The sequence below is a fragment of the Catharus ustulatus genome, chromosome 23 (genome assembly GCF_009819885.2).
Source record: "Catharus ustulatus isolate bCatUst1 chromosome 23, bCatUst1.pri.v2, whole genome shotgun sequence".
Taxonomy (NCBI): domain Eukaryota; kingdom Metazoa; phylum Chordata; class Aves; order Passeriformes; family Turdidae; genus Catharus; species Catharus ustulatus.
Window position 1 is genome coordinate 4,509,588 of NC_046243.1, and position 26,209 is coordinate 4,535,796.

A 26,209-nucleotide genomic window follows, 5' to 3' on the forward strand; every position below is an offset into this window, starting at 1 on the left:
TAATTTCCCAAGGACATTTCTGATGGCAGTCAGCCCCTCTGATAAGAACCAGGATCTTTGCCTGGTCCTGGCCAGCTCTCTCCATTCCTATTAGAGTACAGGAGGGGAACAAAAAACAAAAAGAAACAAAGTCATGATGGAACCAGCCAACATGCAGGGACCCAGGGGCTCTCTCCAAAGATCTCTGATGGGATATGCACTCAACAGATCACCCATTGCTGTCTCTGTGCACTGTGGGTGCTCTGAACCAGCCCAGATCTCTCCAGCTTTCGGATAAGATTGTGACAAAACCACAGAGAATGTCACGAGCTGTTCTCAAAGCCACAGTCTCGGGTTGTGAGAACAAAAGTAGCAAATGACATGGCTGCAGGCAGGCTGAGGTTTCCTGTTTCAGCTCCACACCACATTTCTAGAGGTTAGTATTCTGTACCTATCTCCTGCCTGGCCACCGCAACTGGTCGTCAGGACAGTGGTAGAAGATGCTGCTTCTCCTTCTGATCTCAAGTGCTTTTGTCCTGCCCTGGGCTGGGGCTGGTGAGTACACAGAGAGGGGACTTAGACAAGAACCTGTAAGGGCACAGTTGGACACCGGGTAGTCAATCTCAGGCAAGGTTCCTGCCTTGCCTTCTCTCCTATCTCTACTCTCCTACTTTCCTCTCTCCTCTTATCTCTCAGCTCAGGGTGTGCCTGAAACCAGTGAGGCATCACAGGCAGCAGAGCTGTGCCCTTTGCTGGCATTTCAGTTATCCAGAGCCAGGGGTGTTCAGGCAGCCCAGACAGTGCTGCTTGTCTTTCTCTCCATTGCAGCAGCAATGCTTTGCACAGCCCCAGGAAGGAGAGTTGCTGCTATCACTGGCACATGACACCAGAGGATGACCCTCTCCCTTCATGCAGCCCCAAACTTGACAGGAAATAACTGCAAACATCATATTAACATTTCCCATCTCTCTTCCAGGAAGGATCATTGGTGGGAAGGTGGTTGTGCCCCATTCCAGACCCTACATGGCTTATTTAAAAATAGAAGTTAAAGATCAGTCTGGCTCAAAGGCTTTTTCCTGTGGAGGGTTCCTGATTCGCCCAGATGCAGTGCTCTCAGCAGCTCACTGTGTGGATAAAAAAGGGTAAGACCCTGTCCTTGTTGTACAGGTGATTTTTTCCAGTCTCACATAGTCTCAAAGGGCCTCAGCCCTGGTATTGTCTGAAACAGCATCCTGTGTCTCTTCAGCCAGAGCAGGGATCTCTGGAGCTGAGTGATCCCTGTGAGTTGCAGGAATTGTCTGGCAGGAGCTGAATGTCCTTGGGGACAGGAATGCTCACATTGGTCTCCAGGGTCATGGATCCTAGCATGGCTTAGAGCTACTGCTGGACAAGAGGGTCCAGTGTCTCCCCTGCCCTGCCTCCCTTTGCCTTCAGCATGGGGCAGCTGCCACCCGTGTGAGTGTGGGGTGAGGGATCCTCAGCTGGGCTGTGGAAGGGAGCCAGGGACAGAGGACAACTTGCTGAGAGCTGATCTCTGGGGAGGTTTATCCCAGCACCAGCTCCCTGCAAGCCCCTGCACTCGGGGCTGTGTTCCTGTGGCCAGTGCAGCTGGAACATGTTGGTGTTTCCTGGCAGGAGAGTGAACATCACTGTGATTCTGGGAGCCCACAACATCCATGTTCGAGAACAGAGCCAGCAGTGGATCAGTGTTAGAGACTGGGTCATCCATCCTGACTATTGCCCTGTTACCCTACACAATGACATTGTGCTGCTGAAGGTATGGCCCAAAATATCCTTCCTGCCTCAGGGATCTCCCCCTGATCACCTCCCCAAAACTCTGAACTTGTTCCTAATTCTTGGCTGGCTCTAACCCCATGTTCTCTCTGCCTGACAGCTGAAGAAAAAGGCCAAGATCAATAAGAATGTGAAACTTATCTCCTTACCCAGTAGCAATGAACATGTGAGAGCAGGAACTAAATGTGAGGTGGCTGGGTGGGGCCGGACATCTTTGGATGGGAGCAAGACTGATGTGATGAGGGAGGTGGAACTGAAGGTGCAAAATGACAAACCATGTCAGAAGGAATTCCGTAAATACCAGCGTCGGTCCATGATGTGTGTTGGTGACCAGAACAGTGGAAAGTCAACTTACAAAGTAAGTGTTGTTTTTGGCTGCAAGCTTTGGAGTTGGTTGCAACTGCACAGTCAGTTTGATTCACAGGTGAAGGCAAAAGAACAACAGAGTGAACCAGGACCTTCAGACCGGTGAGCTGAAGTTCTGAAGCTGATGTGCTAACTGAATTGGGGGGCATTTCCCTAACTATAACATTGTTTGCTTTTTTACTTACTTGGGGATGTTCTACCCAGACTAGCCAGTGCTTCAGTGTGTAAATTCCTTGTGATACCCTTGCTAGGATGGCTTAGACATTTCCCCATGTCTAAAGTCGGTCTATGTACTTTTTGATCTTTTGATTCTCAAATAGACTTCAGCCCGAATTGTTTCATGGGAGGGCTCAGAGGAGTAGTGAGGCAGCTACAGACCCTGCAGAGCTGGAGGAGGGGGAGGTGGTTGGAACAGGAGGTTCTTCACATGGAGGGAGGGAAGAGGAAACTTGTTCCTTTAGGTAGGGAGAGCATGTCTGACCCCTCTCACTACTTTCATGACACAGGGTGATTCTGGTGGCCCATTAGTCTGCAATAAGAAGGCTCATGGCATTGTCTCTCATGGAATGGGACGCAGACTCTTCCCTGAAGTATTTACCAGAGTCTCCTATTTTGAGCCCTGGATACGTCAGCAGCTGAGGAGGTTTGCACTCCAAGAGCTGCCTGCCTCTCCATCCTCCCAATAAAATGCTCAGTGCCCCTTCCCCAGAGTGCATCAAACACCTGCTGGTGCTCAGAAGCTCCCAGGGGCAGCTGAGCTGGGCTCAGAGAAGCCCCTGTGGTGCAGGCACAGGCTTTTGCAGCAAGGAGAGTCTCCATGGCAAGGTGAAAATGCAGCTCCCAAGTCCACACAGCTTCCCATTGTTCCCTTTCTCCCACTGCTGCTCCAGATCTGCTTTCTGGCATTCAATAAAAGCATCTTCAAACTTGCTCGTGTCTGCAGCCTTCTTGGGAACTGGATGCAAACCCTGAGGGTGAGAATGAGGATGTGACACTCCTTGGGAGAAGCTGGGTGAGACTGTAGGTGGGACAGTGCAGTACAGGTGTCAGTCCCCAGATGCTGCCAATGCTCCCCTTGCCTCCATCAGCCTCTTGCAGTCAAGGCAGCAGGTTGATCCAGCAGCCTGTACAGAACATTTATCCAGGCTTTCAGGAACAGAGCATCTCCACACGCAAGGGGAGATCAGGTGGTGTAAGAGCTGAAAGGAGGGATGTGGGACTTTAGACTGGCTTTTTAAAATGCTGTTTATTGTATCGAGATGGTGCAACAATTCACAGGTTGTGGGTGACAAGAGCCCAGACCACAGCCTGTCAGCTTCCGCTGTGACTTCATCTGAAGCCAACTCTAGTTCTGGTTACAATGCTCTGTATACTTTGCATTGCAGAGCATCTTAAGGCATAGCAGTCAGTCAATGCTTTTACCTATTTTACCTATAGCCTATCATAACTACTAACATTACCATATTCATGCTACTATTTTCTTATCAGAAAAAGTTAGTATATTATAGTTTATAATAAATGTTATGTGTACCTATATTGTAACTATATTAGAAAAATTGTTGCTTAATTTGAATAGAAAATTGTACTCAATCATTTCAAAGCAACATGGAAAATGAAAAGGGACAAAGCAGATCCTCCAGATGTTTGGTGGGGGTAAGGATGTAGGTTTGATAACAGCATGCAGAAATGAAAAGTTCTGACCTTGGAATAGGCCAAATTGGGATGAATGCAGGCACTGGGCACTGGAATAATGTTTGTTGTGGGAACATATACTTAGTTTTATTACCCTAACTTAGTGTGCTTGCGCTACTTGCAAGGTCAAACAGCGAACACAAAGAAGACACTGAGCCTTCATTGGAAATAAAGATCCCCTAAAGGAGGAGACACCCCCAACTACTGGTGGAGCATGAGCAACAAAACATATCAACATAGATTTAAGAACAGAAACTAGGAGGAGCTTTCCAGAACATTCTGTATTAATATATATAAACATAGAGTATAAAAATGAGATTTTTAGCTTGATTGTGGTTGTACGTGAGGAAGGGTGAGCCCTTCTACATACCCCTGGTCGGTTTTGCTTATGCTTCATTTAAACCTCAATTATACTACATTACTACAAACATCATATTAACCTTTCCCATCTCTCTTCCAGGAAGGATCATTGGTGGGAATGAAGTTGTGCCCCATTCCAGACCCTACATTGCTTATTTAAATATCCAAGTTTCAAATGAGACTGGCACATATCCTTCTTCCTGTGGAGGGTTCCTGATTCGCCCAGGTGCAGTGCTCTCAGCAGCTCACTGTGTGCCTGAAAAAGGGTAAGACCCTGTCTTTCTTGTACAGGTGATTTTTTCCAGTCTCACATTGTCCCAAAGTGCCTCAGCCCTGCTCTGGACTGAAACAGCATCCTGTGTCTCTTCAACCACAGCAGGGATCTTTGGAGCTGAGTGATCCCTGTGAGTTGCAGGAATTGTCTGGCAGGATCTGAGTGTCCTTGGGGACAGGAATGCTCACAGTGGTCTCCAGGGTCATGGATCCTAGCATGGCTTAGAGCTACTGCTGGACAAGAGGGTCCAGTGTCTCCCCTGCCCTGCCTCCCTTTGCCTTCAGCATGGGGCAGCTGCCACCCGTGTGAGTGTGGGGTGAGGGATCCTCAGCTGGGATGTGGAAGGGAGCCAGGGACAGAGGACAACTTGCTGAGAGCTGCTCTCTGGGGAGGTTTATCCCAGCACCAGCTCCCTGCAAGCCCCTGCACTGGGGGCTGTGTTCCTGTGGCCAATGCAGCTGGAACATGTTGGTGTTTCCTGGCAGGAGAGTTGAGGTCACTGTGATTCTGGGAGCCCACAACATCCGCGTCCGAGAACGGAGCCAGCAGAGGATCGGTGTTAGAGACTGGGTCATCCATCCTGACTATTGCCCTTATACCTTAAGCAATGACATTGCGCTGCTGAAGGTATGGACCAACACATCCTTTCTTCCTCAGGGATCTCCCCCTGCTCACCTCCCCAAACCTCTGAACTTGTTCCTAATTCTTGGTTGGCTCTAACCCTGTGTTTTCTCTGCCTGACAGCTGCAACGAAGTGCCAGGATCAATTAGAATGTGCAACCTATCTCCTTACCCCGCAGCAATGAACATGTGAAACCAGGAACTATATGTGAGGTGGCTGGCTGGGGCAGGACGTCTCGGAGAGGGCACACCACTGATGTGATGAGGGAGGTGGAACTGAGGGTGCAAAGTGAGGAACCTGTCAGGAGCACTTTGATGACTATGACCCTGACTCCATGATCTGTGTTGGTGATCAGAACAGTAGAAAGTCAACTTACTGTGTAAGTGTTATTTTGGGCTGCATGATTGGGAGGAGGGTGGGTCTCTATAGTCAGCTTGGTTCTGAGGTGAAAGCAAAAGGACACCACAATGAACCAGTATCTTCAGAATGATTTGCTGAGTGTCCTCACAGAAGCTCTGAAGCTGATGTGCTCCACGAATTCGGGTGAATATTCCTAAATACCCACATAATTTACATTTTTATTTACTTATGGATGTTCTACACAGCCTAGCCGGTTCCTTAGTGTGTAAATTCTTTGTGATACCATTGCTAGGATGGCTTAGACATTTCCCCATGTCTAAAGTCGGTCTATGTTCTTTTTGAGTTTTTGAATGTTAAAGAGCCTCCAGCCTGAATTGTTTCATGGGTGGGCTCAGAGGAGTAGTGAGGCAGCTACAGACCCTGCAGAGCTGGAGGAGGGGGAGGTGGTTGGAACAGGAGGTTCTTCACATGGAGGGAGGGAAGAGGAAACTTGTTCCTTAAGGCAGGGTGAGCCTGTCTGACCCCTCTCACTCCTTTCATGACACAGGGTGATTCTGGTGGCCCATTAATCTGCAATAAGAAGGCTCATACAATGGTTTCTCATGGACTTGAAAGCCGCCTCTTCCATAAGGTATTTACAAGAGCCTCCTATTTTGAGCCCTGGATACGTCAGCAGCTGAGGAGGTTTGCACTCCAAGAGCTGCCTGCCTCTCCATCCTCCCAATAAAATGCTCAGTGCCCCTTCTCCAGAGTGCATCAAACACCTGCTGGTGCTCAGAAGCTCCCAGGGGCAGCTGAGCTGGGCTCAGAGAAGCCCCTGTGGTGCAGGCACAGGCTTTTGCAGCAAGGAGAGTCTCCGTGGCAAAGTGAAAATGCAGCTCCCAAGTCCACACAGCTTCCCATTGCTCCCTTTCTCCCATTGCTGCTCCAGATCTGCTTTCTGGCATTCAATAAAAGCATCTCCAAACTTGCTCATGTCTGCAGCCTTCTTGGGAACTGGATGCAAACCCTGACGGTGAGAATGAAGAGATGACACTCCTTGGGAGAAGCTGGGTGAGACTGTAGGTGGGACAGTGCAGTACAGGTGTCAGTCCCCAAATGCTGCCAATGCTCCCCTTGCCTCCATCAGCCTCTTGCAGTCAAGGCAGCAGGTTGATCCAGCATCCTGTACAGAACATTTATCCAGCCTGTCAGGAACAGAGGCATCTCCCCATGCAAGGGGAGATCAGGTGGTGTAAGAGCTGAAAGGAAGGATGTGGGAATTTAGACTGGCTTTTTAAAATTCTATTTATTGTATCCAGAGGATTCAGCAATTCACAGGTTGTGGTTGACAAGAGTCCAGCCCACAGCCTGTCATCCTCAGCTGTGGGTTTGTCTGAAGCCAACTCTAGTTCTGGTTACAATGCTCTGTATACTTTGCATTGCTGAGCATCTTAAGGCATAGCAGTCAATCAATGCTTTTACCTATTTTACCTATAGCCTATCATAACTACTAACATTACCATATTCATGCTACTATTTTCTTATCACAAAAATTTAGTATGTTACTGTTTATTATAAATGTATTTGTGCCTATATTGTAATTATATTAGCAAAATTGTTGTTTCATTTGAATAGAAAATTGTACTCAATCATTACAAAGCCACAAGAAAATAGCAAAGGGACAAAGCAGATCGTCCAGATGTTTGGTGGGGGTAAGGATGTAGGTTTGATAACAGCATGCAGAAATGAAATGTTTTGACCTTGAAATAGGAAAAATTGGAATGAATCCAGGCACTGGATACTGGAATAAAGTTTGTTGTGGAAACATATACAGTAATTTCACGAATACAAGCCGCAGCAATTTGACAAAAATTTTGGTGGAAACCCGGAAGTGCGGCTAATAGTCGGGTGCGGCTAATATATTAATAATTTTCTGACATTTACAACCCCAGACGAACCAGCCAGAGATCCGAGCCAAGCACCGGCCAGTAAAAGCCGGCATTTCGCAATTGTTACAGTGTTACCGTGTTGCCCTGGCTCCCTGCAGGCAGCACGGGGGGCGGGGAGAGAGGCGGGAGAGCTCTCTTTCCTCCTCTGCTGCAGCCCAGGGGAGGAGGAGGGGGGGCGCCGCCATTGCCGCAGCTCGGGGAGGACGCGGGGGGGCCGCGCCGCCATTGCCGCGGCTCGGGGAGGACGCGGGGGGGCCGCGCCGCCATTGCCGTGGCCCCGGGAGCCGACGGGGGGGGGCGCTGCCATTGCCACGGCCCCGGGAGCTGATGGGAGCCCTGCGCAGCCATTGCCGCGGCCCGGGGAGTGGGGGGGAAGTGCGCGCCGCCATTGCCGCGGCCCGGGGGGGGGCGGGGTGCTTTGTCTGCACCCGCCGCCGGCGCCACGGGCGCGGGAAAGCTCCGTCCCCGCCCGCCGCCGCTGCCGTAGGAGCGGGGGAAGCTCCGTTCCTGCCTGCCACCGCGGGGCAGCGCCGACCCGGGGTGACCGAGCCCAGTGGCAGCGGCGGCCGGCCCCGAGCGGCAGCACCGGGCTGGAGCACCTGGCCCCGTCAGCGGCCCCTAGCGGGCCGAGCCTTCACAGCCTTAGCTCAGCCAGTAAACCCCGCCCTCCCGCGGTTCCGTTACTAATTGCACGCGGGTCCTCGCTGCGAGCGACAGAGCGGCTTATATTCGTCTGCGGCTTATCTATGGACAAAAACCGAAATATTTACCAACACCCAGAGATGCGGCTTATACACAGTGTGGCTTGTATTCGTGAATTTACTGTACTTAGTTTTATTACCCTAACTTAGTGTGCTTGCGCTACTTTGAAAGGTCAAACAGCAAACACAAAGGAGATACTGAGCCTTCATCAGAAATAAAGATCCCCTAAAGGAGGAGACACCCCCAACTACGGGTGGAGTATGCGCAACACAACATATCAACATAGATTTAGGAACAGAAACTAGGAGGAGCTTTCCAGAACATTCTGTATTAATATATATTAACATAGAGTATATAAATGAGATATTTAGCTTGATTGTTGTTGTACGTGAGGAAGGGTGAGCCCTTCTCCATCCCCCTGGTCAGTTTTGCTTATGCTTTATTTGAACCTCAATTATACTGTATTATTCACTGTCAAATTTTTTATATACAGTAATTTCATGAGTATAAGGCATAGCCTTTTGACTAAAATTTTCCCTCGATCCCGGAAGTGCACCTTATAGTCTGGTGTGCCTTACATAATGGACAAAGTCGCAAAAATTGCCAAACTCGACAAGTGAGCCACAATGCGGGGGCAGTGCCACAGGAGCGTCAAGTTGCGAGGCAGGGCGGGAGTGGGCAGCCATGGCCGGTAGGAGTCGCGTGGGGAGGGAGAGTGCTGCCACTGGCCCTGGCCCAGGCGGAACAAGAAGCCAGGTGGCACCGCCCCCGGGGGCGGGCAGAACAAGAAGCCTGGCACCGTCACCCCCGGCGTGGAGGCAGGGGGAATGAGAAGCCAGGCGGTGCCACCCCCAGCCAGCAGCAGCCGCACAGGGAGAAAGGGAGCAGGCAGCGCCGCCCTGAGCCGCGGACGGTCCTGAGCTGTGGCGGCCCTGAACCGCCCTGAACTGCAGCAACCCCGAGGTGTGAGCCGTGGCTGCCCCGAACCGGCCGCTCTGAGCCCCGCCTCGCCAGCCGGGGGCAGACGGGAGTGCCGAGGCCCACAGCACAGGGAGGGCGCTTGGGGTTGCATTTAAAGGCTACGCCAATCTGTGAAAAATGTTTGCAAATTGAGCACCTGCCAGTAAACTCCACGATTGAGAGATTCTGTTACTAATTAATTTCTTTGTTGTGCGCGGCATGGATCTTCGCAGCAAAAAAAATGTGCGCCTTATAGTCCGGGGTGCCTAATATAATGTACAAAGTTGCAAAGTTTGCCGACTCCTGGGGGTGCGCCTTATAGTCCGGTGCACCTTATAGTTGTGAAATTACTGTACTCAAATTTATGTATTTAATACACTTTGTATTCATTTATATACAATTACTGCTATTTTAAAAAATGCTGCTTAATTTAATTTTGTTCTAATTTAATTATGTTTGGTAAATTGGACAAATAGAAGAATTCATTTATAACTATTTTATGCCAAAAAAACGGGAGCTCCAGTTCAAGGGAAGAGAGCCTAATTTTGGGAAGGAGCTCCCCACCAGTTGTTAGGGTGGTCTCCCAGGACTAGGCCGGGCTCTCTTGGAGAAGGAGTTCCAAATTAAAATAAAGCATAAGCAAAAGAAGCTAGCAATAGGATGCGTGCTAAAAGAAGGCTCCCATGCCAGAATGAGGAAAAGTGCCTGTAAAAGTCTTGGGCACAAGAACTGCTTGGGAAAACATGGACTGTGTAAGTACCAAGGGTTGGGTAAGGGGGACAGCTGTGTGCTTTTGTGTGTGAGTGAGGAATAATTGAGACATCTGGATTGCTGAAGTGAGTGAGGATCCTCCAGTACCGAGGTTCTGTATCTCTGCGAGGAGACTGGTCGGGAAGGGAGGGATGTGAAAAGGGGAGAACAAGACAAGACCCTGGGAGGGACGGGGAGGCAAGGTCACAGCCAGAGAACTCATGGGACAAGTCTTTGAGCAGAAGGGAGCTGATGCTTGAAGGGGTAATTTAGGAGGAGAGTGACTGAGTTTGGTTCAATTATCTTTTGGAAGGGAAACGGGTGGAAAATTGTATGTGATTAAAGGCTTTGTGGAAAGTAGCCAGAAAGAGAAGTTGGGGAGCGTAGATTGAAAAGGGAATTAGGGAATAAGGAGGGAGACAGGTGCGGACACTGCTAATGGCCTAGGAAAATTCCAGCCAGGATTTTTCCCAGGGTGAAGATTCATAGCTCGCAGCTGCGGACTTTTCCCAGGAAGATAGATCAATTGGTGATAGAAAAGAAATAATAATATAGATTAAGCACCTGGTGTTTTCCACACAATAGTGTGGTGCATACATGACACGGGTTGTTTTTCCATAATATCCAATAACCTACTATCCTGTCTGAGAATTGCGAATTGTCCTATAAATAAGGGTCTGACTTTCAATAAATGCTTCTTTTGCACAAGAAGAACCATGTTGCTATTATTCACTTTCCCTAGTGTGATAGCCACAGGCAAGTAGCTGGCAAAAGATTAAATAGTGTAAATATTAAGTGAGAGAGTTGAACCATGGAATGAGTGAGGGAGAGCAAGGGAGACTATGACATAGGGGATTTCTTAGACTGTTGCTGCCAGAGATGGGTCAGAGGAAGAGTAAGACCTCTAACCCAAGCATTGCGAATTATGTGAAAAATTTGCAAGAACCTGATATGTGTGGGAACCAGGAGGGAGGGTCACAGAAGGGGAGCAGGATTCCTCAGGACAGTTCACTGAGGATCATGTTATGATATTGGGGGATAATGCAATTACAAAGAGGAAAATGCAACCAGAAATTGATCTATTATTATATGTTTGAATGGAAAAACGAAAAAATCTGTGTAGACAGTTTAAAATGGCCAGAGTTCAAATCATTCAAAGATGGGATTTGTCAGGCTCTAAATCTCTATGTGAATTTGAAAGAACCTCTTATACAGGAGGAAATATTGCAGGCTATATGGGCTTGGAATAGAGATCATCGGGGGCAAGAGGATTTTAGGTGGATAATTATCCAAGAAATTTGGGGAACAGTGCCCAGAGGACAAATTATAGGGAAAGCTGAGTGAGCACCAAGGGAAGGATCAGGCCCTGACAAAATGGCTAGAGAGACTAAAAACGAATTTGCTATTCTACTCATGCATAGACTGTGATACAGCAGCAGGACAGGTCCTTTTGAAAACACAATTCGTAACTAAGTCATGTTGGCACATCAGGAAGAAGCCAGAAAAATTAGAAAATTGGCAGGATAGGGGGTTTCAGGAGTTTTGAGGGAAGTAAAATAGTGTATATTAAAAGAGATAAGACAAAACACAAAAATAAAAGCCAGGATTCTAATGGCAGCAGTCAAGGAAACACAAGCAACCACAAACACTGAGATATTAGAACAAGGGGAAACAATTTGACTGATGCTGAAGCAAAAAAGGCTGCTCTAAGAGAAAACAGTGTAATTATGACTTTTCAGGAGGGTAAAACACAAAATGAAACATCATACGTTTCCTTATCAGATGTAGGAGCTATAAAGAAGAAAAATGGATTCTGCCTAATGGTAGGAAAGTAGTACCAAAACATTTAGCCTGACAGATTCTAAGCAACATACATAGAAGAACTCATTGGGGAACAAGGACACTTTGTGACCACTTTTCAAAATTTTATGGGTCTATAGGAATAGTTGAAGTTGGGAAACAAATTACTCAAGAATGTCTCACATGTCAGAAAGTGAACAAAAAAGATGCTGAGGAGTCCTCCCTCTGGAGGCAGTCGAACAGCCTACAGGTCAGTTGATTTCACCAAAATCCCCAGAATAGGCAGGTGGAAATACCTGTTAATTATAGTAGATCAATTGACTCAGTGGGTAAAGTCATTTCCTGCAGTTTGGGCCACAGATTTAGATTAATACAGGTTATTAATTGAGATAAGAGCACTCATTAGACCTTGAGAATAATTAACAATTATTAAACAGAGCACTCAGAGTTGCCTGGGAATATCATATCCCATGACATCCTGAAAGCTCGGGACAAGTTGAACGAATAAAGCAAGCTATTAAACAACTACTAACTAAATTAATGATAAAACCGAAATTACTATGGACCAGATGCCTTCCCTTAGCCTTACAAAACATAAGAACCAAGCCCCACTCTGAAACTGGGATCTGACCATATCAGATATTATATGCACTGCCTTAGCCGCAAGGCATGACAAGGGATCCCTCACTAGTGGGGGACAAAACCATTCAGGGGTATATTACAACCATCACATACAATTAGAGACAACTAAGAGAGAAAGGCATTTTGGCACAAACATCTCCTCTTGATTTTCCAACACATTCTATCCGATCAGGACAGTATGCATTGATAAAATGCTATGGAGGAGAAAGTTTAGAACTCCAATGGAAGAGACCATTTCTGGTTCTTTTAACCACAGAAGCAGCAGCTGGAACAGCAGAAAAAGGCTGGACTCATGTTTCACAACTAAAAGGACCGATATAAAATAAAGATTGGAAAATTTTTTTGACACCAGGAAAATGAACTTAAAAATTGATTAACATATAAAAATTATAATGAATCCATGATAAGGCTAAAGACAGTATTTGGTGCCTAATGGCTACAGTCTATATGATTGGCATGAAATCACTGTACCTCAGGATCAAAGGGGGATGTAGTTTTTATATACAGTAAAAAAAAAAGTTATAACATCACTGCTTGAAATACAAATTTAAAATTACAGCAATTTCACGAATACAAGCCACACGGACTATAAGCCACACCTCCGGGTGTTGGCAAACATTTCGTTCTTTGTCCATAAATAAGCTGCACCTGATTATAAGCTGCTCTGTCATTCGCAGTGAGGACCCGCATGCAACAAAATTGCCAAATAGTAACAGAATCACAGCATGGCAGGGTTTACTGGCTCAGCTTGGGCTGTGGAGGCTCGGCCCGCTTGGGGCTGCCAACGGGGCCAGGTGGCCTAGCTCGGTGAGGCCGTTCAGCGGGGCCACTCAGGGCCGGCTGCCGCTGCCAGTGGGCTCACTCAACCCAGCCCGGCGCTGCCCCACGGTGGCAGGTAGGGACGGAGTCCGCCGGCACCCACGGCGGCGGCGACAGGAGGCGGCAGAGTCTGCCTGCTCCTGCCGCGGCAGGTGGGGGCAGGAGCCCCCCACTTACCCCATGGGGCGCGGGGATGGCAGTACAGAGCCCCCGTCTCCTCCCTGAGCCGTGGGGATGTCAGCACAGAGGTCCCTGCCTCCCCCCGCCTGAAGTAGAGAACTCCCCTGCCTTCCCCCCCCTCCCCCCACCACTGCCAGTGCTGAGTTGGCCCCACCCGCTGCGCAACACAGTAACCAATTTGTAACAATCACGAAATCCTGGGTTTTACTGGCAGGTGCTCGGCTCGGCACCCTGGCTGGCACTTCTGGGGTTGTAAATGTCAAAAAATTATTCACATATAAGCCGCTCCTGAGTGTAAGCCGCATTTCTGGTGTGGGAGCAAAATTTTAGCCAAAATTCGTGAAATTGCTGTATTTTTGGAGGTGATTATTGAAATTTAAACATCATGGATCACCTACAAACTGCAACCTCATTGAGACTGAAGGCAGAACAGCACCCATGGGAAAGAATTAGTTGCCTCCTTTATCGAAAGGAACAACCCAGGCAAATTGAAAAGTTCCTCAGGAGACTCCAGCAGTCAACATTAACTGATTTATTTGAGGAGCTGCAACTCCAGAAAAAGAGACTGGTAACGCCTGTTATAGAGAGGGTCCAAAAAAATTTAACACATTGGGAATGTACTAAGCATGGCTTAAAAGTGTCACCCATGGATTTGTGTTGTTTACACATGTTGTCTTAATTTCTGGTGGAGAGTAAGTAGGGGAGAAGAAAAAAAAGACACAATTGATTTGTTTAGTTTGTTTAGGTCATATATATGAACAGCTAACTTTAAAAGACATTCTTGTGATTTTTTTGGAACTGTTAACTGAACTGTGTATGAAAAAAAATCTTGTTGTAGTTGGCATATCTCTGGAGCTTTAGTGGATTAGAAAATAATATAACTGATCAATCTAGGGAAAGAGATAGGGCAATGCTGCAAAACTATAAAAAATCGGTGCAATCTTTGGAACAGAAAAAGTTAAAATGGCTCATACGTGCTTTATGAGGCCAAGGGTACCAAACCAGTAGGATAAGGAGCTCGCCCCTTAAATCCCAAATCCCACTTTACCTAATACATTTTTTGATTTTTAACACAAATTTCTAAGAAACAGTCTGTATGGCTCATCTCAGACTTTGTTCCATGCAGTCTTATGGCTTTGGCCAGTTGCCAGGGGTATCATAATAAACACAGTAAAAATAACCCTCAGGAATTTTAACTTTCTACCTTTCTCAAGGCTCCTTGACTTGCAACCAAGGGCCAAGATGTCAATCTTCACGGTAGCAAAGTTTCATCACGGGATTTGCTTCTCTTTGGTACCCTTGGCCTCATAAAGTTTCTGTGAGCCATTTTTACTTTTTATGTTCCAAAGATTGCACAAATTATTTGTAGTTCTGCAGCACTGCCCTATTTCTCTCCATAGATTGATCAGCTATTTTTTTTAATCCACTAAAGCTCCAGAGATATGCCATCTAGCACAAGATTCGCTTCCCTAAAAAATCTTTCTAAAGTTAGGAGTTCACGTACATGACCTAAACAAACTAAACAAATCAATTATCTCACTTTTTCTTGTGCCCTAGCTCCTCTCCACCAGAAATTAAAACAACAGGTATAAACAACACAAATCCATGGGCGACACTTTAAGCCATGCTTAATACATTCCCAATGTGTTAATTGTTTTTGGACCCTTTCAATAACAGGTGTTATCAGTCTCTTTTTCTGGAGTAGCAGCTCCTCAAATAAATCAGTTAATGTTGACTGCTGAAGGCTCTTGAGGAAACTTTCAGTCTGCCTGGGCTGTTCCCATTGGTGTAGGAGGTGTGTAATTCTTTCCCATGAGCGCTGTTCTGCCTCCGGGCTCAAAGATGTTGCAGTTGGCTGCTAATTCAGAATGTCTAAAATTCAATAACGCACTTATGAATACAATTTTAAATTGGCATTTCAAGCAGTAATGCTAAAAAGTAACATTTTTCGCCATGTATATAAAAACTGCATCCCCCTTTGGTCTTAAGGTCCACTAGTTTCATTCCAGTTTCATATAGACTGTAGCCTTTAGGCACCAACTATCCTCTTTAACCCTATCATGGGTTCATTACAACTTTTGTATGTTTTTGAATCTAATCCAAATCTTGGAATAATATGCTCCAACAATATTTTGGCTACTGTTTGAACTGTAGCCCAAGCTGCAGGAAATGCTTCTACCCACTGAGGAACTTAATCCACTATAATTAGCAGATATTACCACCTGCTTCTTCTGGGGATTTTGGTGAAATCAACTTGGATCTTTTCAAATGGCCTACAGGATGTTTGACAGCTTCCAGAGGGAGGAGTCCTCAACACGTTTTTTTTTGTTCACCTTCTGACATGTGAGACATTCTTGAGTAATTTGTTTCCCTATATTCCTATACACCCTATAAAAATTTTAAAAATGGTCACAAAGTGCCCTTGTTCCCCAGTGAGTCCTTCTATGTAAGCTGCTTAGGATCTGTCAGGCTAAAGGTTTTGGTACTACTTTCCTACCATTAGGCAGAATCCATTTTTCTTTTTTGAGGGTTGCCCCTAGCTTTTTTATAGCTTCTACCTCTGCTAAGGAGAAGTGTGGTGTTTCATTTTGTGTTTCTGCTTCCTGAAAAGTCATAATTACACTGCTGTTTTCCCTTAGAGAAGCTTTTTTTGCTTCATCGTCAGCCAAATTGTTTCCTCTTGTTTTAATATCTCTGTATTTGTGGTTGCTTGTGTTTCCTTGACTGCTGCCATTAGAATCCTGGCTTTGATTGATTTGTTTTTCCTTATCTCTTCTAACATACACTTTTTGCGCTTCCCTTAACAACTCCTGAAGCCCCCTATCCTGCCAATCTTCCGATTTTTCTGGCTTCTTCCTGATGTCCTGGCATGACTTAGTTACAAATTGTGTTTTGAAAAGGACCTGTCCTGCTGGTGTATCAGGGTCTAGGCCTGAGTATATTTGCAAATCATTTTTTATTCTCTTTAGCCATTCTGCCGGAGACTCGTCCTTCCCTTGCTGCTCACCCAGAGCTTTCCCTCTCTTTTGTCCCCTGGGCACTGCTCCCCAAAATCCTTGGATGATCTGGTAATCTTGGATAATCTGATAAACCTGAAATCCCACATATTCTGCCTATGTTCTACCTGCTGATTCTTCCAATTTGCATCTGCCGTAGTCTGTTTCTGATGTCTTTGTTCTGGCCCCTGATGATCTCTATTCCAAGCCAATATTCCTGACGGTCTAACCATTGCTCTCTCCTCTTTTGTAAACAAGATTCCTAAAATACCAAGATTCCTAAAATACCAAGATTCCTAAAATACCCTGCAATTTTTTCTCCTGGTTAAGAAGCTCTTTTCAATTCACATATAGATTTAAAGTCCGACAAATCCAATCCTCAAATGATTCCAATTCTGGTCAATCTAAATTGTCTGGATGGATCTTTTCCTTTCTCCACTCAAACGTACAATAATGGGTCATTTTCTGCTTGCTTCCTTGTGTGCCAGTATGGTAACATGATTCCCCACGGACTGTCCTGAGGAATCCTGCTCCCCTTCTGCGAACCTCCCTCTTGGTTCCCAGGCTTACGGGTTCTCACAAATTCTTCTCATAATTTAACCCCTGGCTTGGAGGTTTTACTCTTCTTCTGATGCATCTCAGGTAGCAACAGACTAAGAAATCCCCCATATCTTAGTCTCTGTCGCTCTCCCTCACTACTTTCTTGGTTTAACTCTCTCACTTAATATTGTTCTATTACACTATTTCATCTCTTACCAACTTCTTGTCTCCCTCCTAATTCCCTAATTCCCTAATTTTCCTTCTTAATCTATCCTCCCTAACTTTTCTTTCTGGCCACATCTCGCAAACCATTCTAATCTCATATTAAATTTTCTGTCTTTTGCCCTTCCAAAAGATAATGGAACCAAACAAAGTCACTCACCTCCTAAATTCCCCATTTAAGTGTCAGTCAGCTCCCTTCTTCTCAAAGACATTTCCAGTGAGTTCTCAGGCTGGGACCTTCCCTCCCAGTCCCTCATTGGGTCTTCACTTGTTCTCCCTTTTCCCTTCCCTCCCTTCCCAGCAGGTCTTCTCACAGAGATACAGAACCACAAAACGAAGGGGCCCTCACTTGCTTTGGTTGCTCAGTTGCCTCAAATATTCCTCACTCACACACACAAAACACATAACTGCCCACCTTACCCAACCCCGTGGTACTCACACAGTTCGCTTTCCCACGCAGTCCTTGTGCAGAAGACATTTTCCAGGCACTTTATCTCTTGCTGGCACTCCCAAGGGAGCCTTCTTTTTGTGTGCCTGCTATTGCTAGCTTCTTTTGCCTATGTTTTATTTTTACTTGGAACTCCTTCTACGAGACAGTCTGGTCCATCCTCAGGACCACCTTAACAACTGGTGGGGAGCTCCTTCCCAGAACTAGCAGCTCTTGCCTTGAACTGGAATTCGTGGATTTTGGCACCAAATTGTTATGAATGACCTTGTATTTGTCCAATTCATCAAACAACAATATTATATTTGCAGCAATACATTTAATAGTAACAATTGTATATAAATGAATACAATCAATAAATATTTTAAGTACATATACTGAAGCACATTCAAAATTTGGCAGTGAATAATTTAGTATAATTGAGGTTCCTATAAAACATATTTTTAAAAAAGCGTATAAAGAGTATAAAACCGACCAGGGGTATGGGGAGGGGCCCACCTGTACAGAACTATCAAGCTAAAAATCTCACTTATCTACTGTTTGCTAAAGCGTATTAATACGGAATTTTCTGGAAAGCTCCTCCTAGTTTCTATTCCTAAACCCTATGTCACTATGTTGTGTCGCTCTATTAGTAGTTAGGGGTCTCTCATCCTTTCGGGGGTCTTATTTCTGAGGAAGGCTCCTTGTCTTCATCGTGTCAACTGTGTAACCCTGCAGGCAGCGCAAGTGCACTGGGATTGGGGTTATGTAATTAAGCACATGTTCCCACAAAAAAGCCTTATCCAAGTATCCAAGTGTCCAGTGCCTGGAATCATCCCAATTTTGCCCATTCCAAGGACAAATTTTTCATTTCTCGATGTTGCTTATCAAACCTACATCCTTCTACTACTACATCCTTCCACATTTGGAGGATTCCATCTGCATTGTCCTGCTTCCACTTCCTTGCTAATATAGTTACAATTTGGTAGGCATGAGTCACATTTCTCATACCCCTCCTCAGGATTTCTCCAATTTGCTGATGATTTGTACCCTCCCCTTGAACCTCCCCCATATTTCTGCTGTTGTACCCTCACATTTTCTGTCTTTTGCCCCCAAATTCCCCAGTGCAATAAAACCATACCTCCTTTCTCCAGGGTACCCACAGTGCTGAAGGAAAGGGATGGCTGGACCTGAAGGCCACATGTCCATTCACAGCACAGCTGAGGCCAGGCTGCAGCACTGAGGGTGTGGATTACAGACCATGATTGGGACAGGCAGAGTCACCTGTGGTTGTGAGCCAATGTTTGGGGTGACTTGATGATGTTTGTATCCCTAATCTTCTGTTCTGTTTGTGTGGAATATTTTCTGCAGCTTTATGGCTGGTTCCAGGAGTGAATGGGGAGAGAAGAGGTGCAGAGTTTGTTATCAGAGAATGCACCTGTTCCCGTGCATGCTTCACACAGACTGTGTTGTCTCCAGTAGATAGCAGTACAGAGCTCTCATTTGCTCTTTCTTAGTTTCTTGCCAGCTGAGGCAGAGAAGCTCTCCAGACTGTAGGGTTTTGGTATTTTTTCCTTTTTCTTAAAATTGTTTGAACCTGCTCTGGACTGAAATCCCAGAAGAGCACCGGCAGCTCACACCAGCGGCACGCCAGGCCAGGCCTGGCCTGTGACACTTCCCAACATCAGAAGAATTAAAATCAGACTAAGTGAGCTGAGTTGCAACCAACAAAAGGTACTCTGTGGAATTTATCAAGTCTTCAGAGCAATGAGAGGTTTTATTACATAATATTGTTCATTTTTGTGCTGCAAAATGCTTTAACTGTTAAATAAACAGGGTTTTTTTTGCACTTCTCTCGGAAGAAGTACTTCCCTGAACCAACTGGTGGAGATACTGCTTGAAACAGTTTCCTAGAGGAACCCCATTCAAAAATTTTCTCCCAGATTTACCCAAAACCAGGACAGTCAGTCACAGTCTGTCTCTGCAGGATTGCTGCCTCTGCTCTGCAAGTTTTCATGGGAGCTCCTCCTCTCCACCCTCAGCCCTTCCAGCACACAGCTTTCAGGAGGATCCCCATACACTTACCACAGTCCATTGTCTTTTTACAGCACAGGGCAAGGGGCAATGCCAGCATGCTCTGCAGGATTTATTTGTGGGCTTTCTCTAGGCCAAAGTCATGCAAAACTGGTAACATCCTGGAGGTTTCACTGGCTGGGCTCATGGCCAAGGAGGGTCAGGGAAACCAGGGCTGAGTCCCTTGCAGCTTGTAACTCTGGAGCCAGAGGTGCCAGGGAGGGCTCAGAGAGGCTCAGGCAGGGCTGCTCCCCTTCTCCTGCACACACTGACCCTGCTCCTCCTGGCCTGCACCTGGCCAGGGCACCTGCTGATCTGGACCTGGGCCCACAGGCTGCCTTCCCAGCTGCACCTCAGCCTTTCCCATCCCCATGGACTTGTCAGACCATCGAGAACACCAGTGCTTGAGGCTGTGAGGTTCCCCCTGGCCTTGTCCCTTAGCTCCACTGATTGGTGATTTCTGATTTCCCGAGGACATCTCTGATGGCAGTCAGCCCCTCTGGTAAGAACCAGGATCTTTGCCTCCCTAGCCAGCTCTCCCCATTCCTATCAGTTGAAAAGGGGGGGAAAAAAAAAAACAAAAAGAAAAAAAGCACAGACAGAAACGGCCCACATGCAGGGTCGCAGGGGCTCTCTCCAAAGGTCTCTGATGGGATATGCACTCAATAGATCACCCATTGCAGTCCCTGTGTTCTGTGGGTGCTCTGAAGAAGCCCAGATCTCTCCAACTTTTTGAGAATATTGTGACAAAAACGCAGAGAATGTCATGAACCGCTGTCCAAGCCAGAGCCTGGGGTTGTGAGAACAAAAGCAGCAAATGACACAGCTGCAGGCAGGCTGAGGTTTCCTGTTTCAGCTCCACACCACATTTATAGAGATCATCATTCTGTACCTATCTCCTGCCTGGCCATAGCAACTGGTCATCAGGACAGTGGCAGAAGATGCTGCTTCTCCTTCTGATCTCAAGTGCTTTTGTCCTGCCCTGGGCTGGGGCTGGTGAGTACACAGAGAGGGGACTTAGACAAGAACCTGCAAGGGCACAGATGGACACTGGGTAGTCAATCTCAGGCAAGGTTCCTGCCTTGCATTCTCTCCTATCTCTACTCTCCTACTTTACTCTCTCCTCTTATCTCTCCGTTTAGGGTGTGCCTGAAACCAGTGAGGCATCACAGGCAGCAGAGCTGTGCCCTTTGCTGGCATTTCAGTTATCCAGAGCCAGGGGTGTTCAGGCAGCCCAGACACTGCTGCTTGTCTTTCTCTCCATTGCAGCAGCAATGCTTTGGACAGCCCCAGGAAGGAGAGTTGCTGCTGTCACTGGCACATGACACCAGAGGATGACCCTCTCCCTTCATGCAGCCCCAAACTTGACAGGAAATAACTGCAAACATCATATTAACATTTCCCATCTCTCTTCCAGGAAGGATCATTGGTGGGAAGGTGGTTAAGCGGCACTCCAGACCCTACATGGCTTATTTAGATATAAAAGTTTCAAATGAGACTGGCACATTTCATTCTTCCTGTGGAGGGTTCCTGATTTGCCCAGATGCAGTGCTCTCAGCAGCTCACTGTGTGCCTGAAGAAGGGTAAGACCCTGTCTTTCTTGTACAGGTGATTTTTTCCAGTCTCACATTGTCCCAAAGGGCCTCAGCCCTGGTATTGTCTGAAACAGCATCCTGTGTCTCTTCTTCCAGAGCAGGGATCTCTGGAGCTCAGTGATCCCTGTGAGTTGCACGAATTGTATGGTAGGAGCTGAGTGTCCTTGGGGACAGGAATGCTCACAGTGGTCTCCAGGGTCATGGATCCTAGCATGGCTTAGAGCTACTGCTGGACAAGAGGGTCCAGTGTCTCCCCTCGCCTGCCTCCCTTTGCCTTCAGCGTGCGGCAGCTGCCACCCGTGTGAGCGTGGGGTGAGGGATCCTCAGCTGGGCTGTGGAAGGGAGCCAGGGACAGAGGACAACTTGCTGAGAGCTGCTCTCTGGGGAGGTTTATCCCAGCACCAGCTCCCTGCAAGCCCCTGCACTGGGGGCTGTGTTCCTGTGGCCAGTGCAGCTGGAACATGTTGGTGTTTCCTGGCAGGAGAGTTGAGGTCACTGTGATTCTGGGAGCCCACAACAAAAACCTCCGAGAATGGAATCAGCAAAGGATCCCTGTTAGTGACTGGGTCATCCATCACAAATATTCTTCTGTTGGCTTCAGAAATGACATTGTGCTGCTGAAGGTATGGCCCAACCTAACACATCCTTCCTGCCTGAGGGATCTCCCCCTGCTCACCTCCCCAAAACTCTAAACTTGTTCCTAATTCTTGGCTGGCTTTAACCCTGTGTTCTCTCTGCCTGACAGCTGGAGAAAAAGGCCAAGATCAATAAGAATGTGAAACTTATCTCCTTACCCAGCAACGATGAAGGTGTGACAGCCGGAACCACATGTAGTGTGGCTGGCTGGGGCCTGACATCTTTGGATGGGCACCCCAGTAATGTGTTGAGGGAGGTTGAACTGAAGGTGCAAAATGACAGAACATGTAAGCAGCTATTTGGTAACTACCAGCCTGAGTCCATGATCTGTGTTGGTGATGGAAACAGTGCAAAGTTAACTTACAAAGTAAGTGTTGTTTTGGGCTGCAAGCTTGGGAGGAGGTTGGGTCTGGACAGTCAGCTGGGTTCTCAGGTGAAGGTAAAAGGACACCAGAGTGAACAAGGACCTTCAGAATGATGAGCTGAAGTTCTGAAGCTGACGTGTTCCCTCAGTTGGTGTGCATTTTCCTAACTATTGACATAATTTTCTTTTTTACTTACTTATGGATGTTCTACACAGACTAGCCAGTGTTTGCTGTGTAAATTATCTGTGATACCCTTGCCAGGATGGCTTAGACATTTACCCAAGTCTAAAGTAGGTTTATGTTCTTTTTAAGCTTTTGAATCTCAAAGAGCCTCCAGCCTGAATTTTTTCATGGGTGGGCTCAGAGGAGTAGTGAGGCAGCTACAGACCCTGCAGAGCTGGAGGAGGTGGAGGTGGTTGGAACAGGAGGTTCTTCACATGGAGGGAGGGAAGAGGAAACTTGTTCCTTAAGGCAGGGAGAGCATGTCTGACCCCTCTCACTCCTTTCATGACACAGGGTGATTCTGGTGGCCCATTAGTCTGCAATCAGAAGGCTCATGGCATTGTTTCTCATGGAGACAAACTCTGTATCTTCCCTGAGGTATTTACCAGAATCTCCTATTTTGAGCCCTGGATACAGGATCATCTGAGGAGCTGGGCACTCCAAGAGCTGCCTGCCTCTCCATCCTCCCAATAAAATGCTCAGTGCCCCTTCTCCACAATGCATCAAACACCTGCTGGTGCTCAGAAGCTCCTCGGGGCAGCAGAGCTGGGCTCAGAGAAGCCCCCATGGTGCAGGCACAGGCTTTTGCAGCAAGGAGAGTCTCCGTGGCAAAGTGAAAATGCAGCTCCCAAGTCCACACAGCTTCCCATTGTTCCCTTTCTCCCACTGCTGCTCCAGCTCTGCTTTCTGGCATTCAATAAAAGCATCTTCAAACTTGCTTGTGTCTGCAGCCTTCTTGGGAACTGGATGCAAACCCTGAGTGTGAGAATGAGGAGATGACACTCCTTGGGAGAAGCTGGGTGAGACTGTAGGTGGGACAGTGCAGTACAGGTGTCAGTTCCCAAATGCTGCCAATGCTCCCCTTGCCTCCATCAGCCTCTTGCAGTCAAGGCAGCAGGTTGATCCAGCAGCCTGTACAGAATATTTATCCAGCCTGTCAGGAACAGAGGCATCTCCACATGCGAGGGGACATCATGTTGGTTTCCAGTACCAACTTAAAATTCTCTTAGGATGCTTAGATAGACTAAAGACCAGCCTGTTCACATCCTGTGTCCCCCTCAATGTCCTTGAACCTCAGATGAAGCATTTTCTTTACAACTGTGAAATGCCTGTGGGTTGAACTGGAAACTTTCTCACTTATCTGGATCAGCTGATCAGACCTGACTGGGCCACGAGGTGCCCTTGTGGTTTGGTGATGGGATAGAAAGTGCCAAATAAGGCTGAGGCAAAATATCCTAATTTCCCTCTCTAGGTGCAGCACTTTCCTCTCTTTCATGCAGTCAATGGGTGCCACGATGCCTTAGGAGTTTAGCTTTTCTATTTTTCACAGCTTGTACTGCATTATTGTATACATCTGAACTCCATAAACAACGTGAATTACTGTCTTCTCATTTTGGTCAGACTAAACAACTCCTCTGGGCCTGAGATCCAAGGACACTCCACAGCCTCAAAAATTATAAGCAAAAGTGAGTTGGGGGGAGCAAACTGGAAGTAAATGACTTACAGTTATTTCACGAATACAAGCCGCACCATTTTGACTAAAATTTGGCCCCCACACCTGAAATGCGGCTAATAATCAGGAGCGGCTAATATGTGAATAATTTTCTGACATTTCCACCTGCAGCAGTGGAAACCGAGGTGCCCAGTCGAGCAACTATCCAGTAAAAGCCGGCATTTCGCGATTGTTACAAATTGTTATTCTGTTGCGCCGCAGGTGGAGCTGCTCCGGGCATGCAGCACAGGGGGTGGGGAAGGCGGGGCCGCTCTCTCCTGCTCACCCCACAGCTTGGGGGAAGCAGGGGTAGCTCTCTCCTGCTTAGCCCTGCAGCTCGGGGGAAGCAGGGGTTCTCTCCTGCTTGGCCCCACGGCTCAGGGGGCTCCCGTCCCCGCATGCTGCCACCACAGGAGCAGGCAGGCTACATCCCCGCGTCCCATCGCCGCCGCAGGTGCCGGCGGGCTCTGTGTCCCCCCTGCCACCGTGGGGCAGCACCGGGCCGGGGTGACCAAGCCCAGCGGTGGCGGCGGCCGGCCCCGAGCTGCCCCGCCGAGCGGCAGTGCCGAGCTGGGCCACCCAGCCCTGTCGGCAGCCCCGAGCCCTCATGGCCCAAGCCGAGCCAGTAAACCCCACCCTGCTGCGGTTCTGTTACTATTTGGCAACTTTGTTGCACGCGGGTCCTCACTGCGAACGACAGAGCGGCTTATACTCAGGTGCGGCTTATTTATGGACAAAAAACAAAATGTTTGCCAACACCCGGCGATGCGGCTTATACTCAGTGCGGCTTGTATTCATGAATTTACTGTAATTGCCTGAAACCGTAAGTGGAGGATTAACACTTGATATGGAAATGGACCAAACTGACAATTGTCTGAAAAACTCATGAACTTCATCCACCTTGGGTGTGGCCTCTGAGAGGCTTCTGACTGCCCAAGATATAGCCTTGCAGGCCTTTAATAAATACCAACGTTGTTATCTTAGTCTTGCCCAGCTTCTGTTCCAGGTAGCCACTGCAAGGCATCAGCCATGAGAGGAGTCAGCAGCTTCAGTGACCATGTGGAAGATGAACAGGATCTGCCCAGGGCACATTCCTGTGTTCCTGCCCAGGGGCTCCTTGTCCACACAGGTTCTGAGGCTGGGACTCACCAGAACCAGCCAGGTCTGGCACAGTGTCAGATGGTGAGGATGGAGAGATGGGCAAGTCAAGAACCAAGGAGCTGCCTGTCTCGGTAAAGACATGAGAAATGAGGAAAATCAAAAGTGCTCTTTCATGGCACGATCTGTGAGATGGGTGACAATTTACAGTAATTTAACGATTATAAGCCGCCCCAACTATAAGCCGCACTTCTGGGTGTCAGCAACTTTTCATTCTTTGTCAATATATAAGCCGCACCTGATTATAAGCCGCACGTTACAATACAGAGTGTGATAAAAGGTACCTATTCTATCACCATCTGTTGAGGGTGAGGGTAGTGATCCTTATCTCCGTGGGAGATATTCTGCTAATGAGCCATTGTTCTTTATCTTTTCACAACCCATCCTTCCTCCAGCCAGTCATTTTCTGCTCATGGCCCATTGAGTCCCACTGTGTGACTGATAAAATTACTTCATCCCATTGGGAGTTGCTCCAGCCAGGGGGAAGAGCCCAACATTTCTTACCAAGATAAAAACAGAGGTTTTGGGACACTAAGGGAGCCCCTTTCTCCACTGGAATCCAGAGGAAAACTGGATTTCTCCACATCACCACTGCACCTCCAGAGGGAAACTGCACTTTCTGCAGGAGCACTGCTTCAACTGAATCACATCTGTCACTGCAAGAGGATGCAGCAACCATGGAATGGGACTGCTACCAACACCCTGCCTGACAGGGTGTCAGGTTGTATTCTGACTTTGTCAGGGTTTAGAGTTTGTTTCTTTGTAGTATTGTATTTTTATTTTAATTTCCCTAGTAAAGAACTGTTATTCCTAATTCCCATATCTTTGCCTGAAAGCCCCTTGATTTCAAAATTCTAATAATTTGGAGGGAGGGGGTTTATATTCTCCATTTCAAAGAGAAGCTCCTGCCTTTCTCAGCAGACACCTGTCCTTCAAACTAAAAGAGCAACTTTTCGTTCTTTGTCCATATATAAGCCGCACCTGATTCTAAGCCGCACTTCAGGTTCGGACCAAAATTTTAGTCAAAATGGTGCGGCTTATAATCATGAAATTACTGTAACCAGTCTCTTTTGCTGGAGTTGCAGCTCCTCAAATAAATCAGTTAATGTTGAGAGCTGGAGGCTCCTGAGGAAACTTTCAATCTGCCTGGGATGTTCCCATTGGTCCAGAATGCGTGTACAGTAATTTCACAACCATAAGGCGCACCGGACTATAAGGCGCACTCCCAAGAGTCGGCAAATTTCGCAAATTTGTA

The 26,209-nt window shown here is 47.2% G+C and overlaps 2 protein-coding genes and 1 pseudogene across 2 annotated transcripts; all 3 read left to right on the forward strand.

The window, feature by feature from the left end:
- The first annotated feature begins 451 nt into the window (after positions 1–451).
- Positions 452–2,825, forward strand: LOC117006282 (cathepsin G-like). The gene is made up of 5 exons (XM_033078658.1): positions 452–534; positions 956–1,121; positions 1,615–1,756; positions 1,874–2,131; positions 2,646–2,825. The coding sequence occupies exons 1-5, from the start codon at positions 480–482 to the stop codon at positions 2,823–2,825; spliced, it is 801 nt and encodes a 266-aa protein (XP_032934549.1). The 5' UTR covers positions 452–479.
- Positions 2,826–3,398: 573 nt separating this feature from the next.
- On the forward strand, positions 3,399–6,174 carry LOC117006283 (annotated as a pseudogene).
- Positions 6,175–20,378: 14,204 nt separating this feature from the next.
- On the forward strand, positions 20,379–22,778 carry LOC117006284 (cathepsin G-like). The gene is made up of 5 exons (XM_033078659.1): positions 20,379–20,482; positions 20,904–21,069; positions 21,563–21,704; positions 21,827–22,084; positions 22,599–22,778. Exons 1-5 carry the CDS (start codon positions 20,428–20,430, stop codon positions 22,776–22,778), a joined length of 801 nt encoding a protein of 266 aa, XP_032934550.1. The 5' UTR covers positions 20,379–20,427.
- The last annotated feature ends 3,431 nt before the right edge of the window (positions 22,779–26,209 follow it).

What these genes read in the sequence shown, in the direction of transcription:
- LOC117006284 (XM_033078659.1), top strand. Translation starts at nt 20,428, where the DNA reads ATGCTGCTTCTCCTTCTGATCTCAAGTGCTTTTGTCCTGCCCTGGGCT. An exon ending in CCTGCCCTGGGCTGGGGCTG is followed by an intron (nt 20,483 to 20,903) that starts GTGAGTACACAG and finishes TCTCTCTTCCAG; the next exon opens with GAAGGATCATTGGTGGGAAG. An exon ending in CACTGTGTGCCTGAAGAAGG is followed by an intron (nt 21,070 to 21,562) that starts GTAAGACCCTGT and finishes GTTTCCTGGCAG; the next exon opens with GAGAGTTGAGGTCACTGTGA.
- LOC117006282 (XM_033078658.1), top strand. Translation starts at nt 480, where the DNA reads ATGCTGCTTCTCCTTCTGATCTCAAGTGCTTTTGTCCTGCCCTGGGCT. An exon ending in CCTGCCCTGGGCTGGGGCTG is followed by an intron (nt 535 to 955) that starts GTGAGTACACAG and finishes TCTCTCTTCCAG; the next exon opens with GAAGGATCATTGGTGGGAAG. An exon ending in CACTGTGTGGATAAAAAAGG is followed by an intron (nt 1,122 to 1,614) that starts GTAAGACCCTGT and finishes GTTTCCTGGCAG; the next exon opens with GAGAGTGAACATCACTGTGA.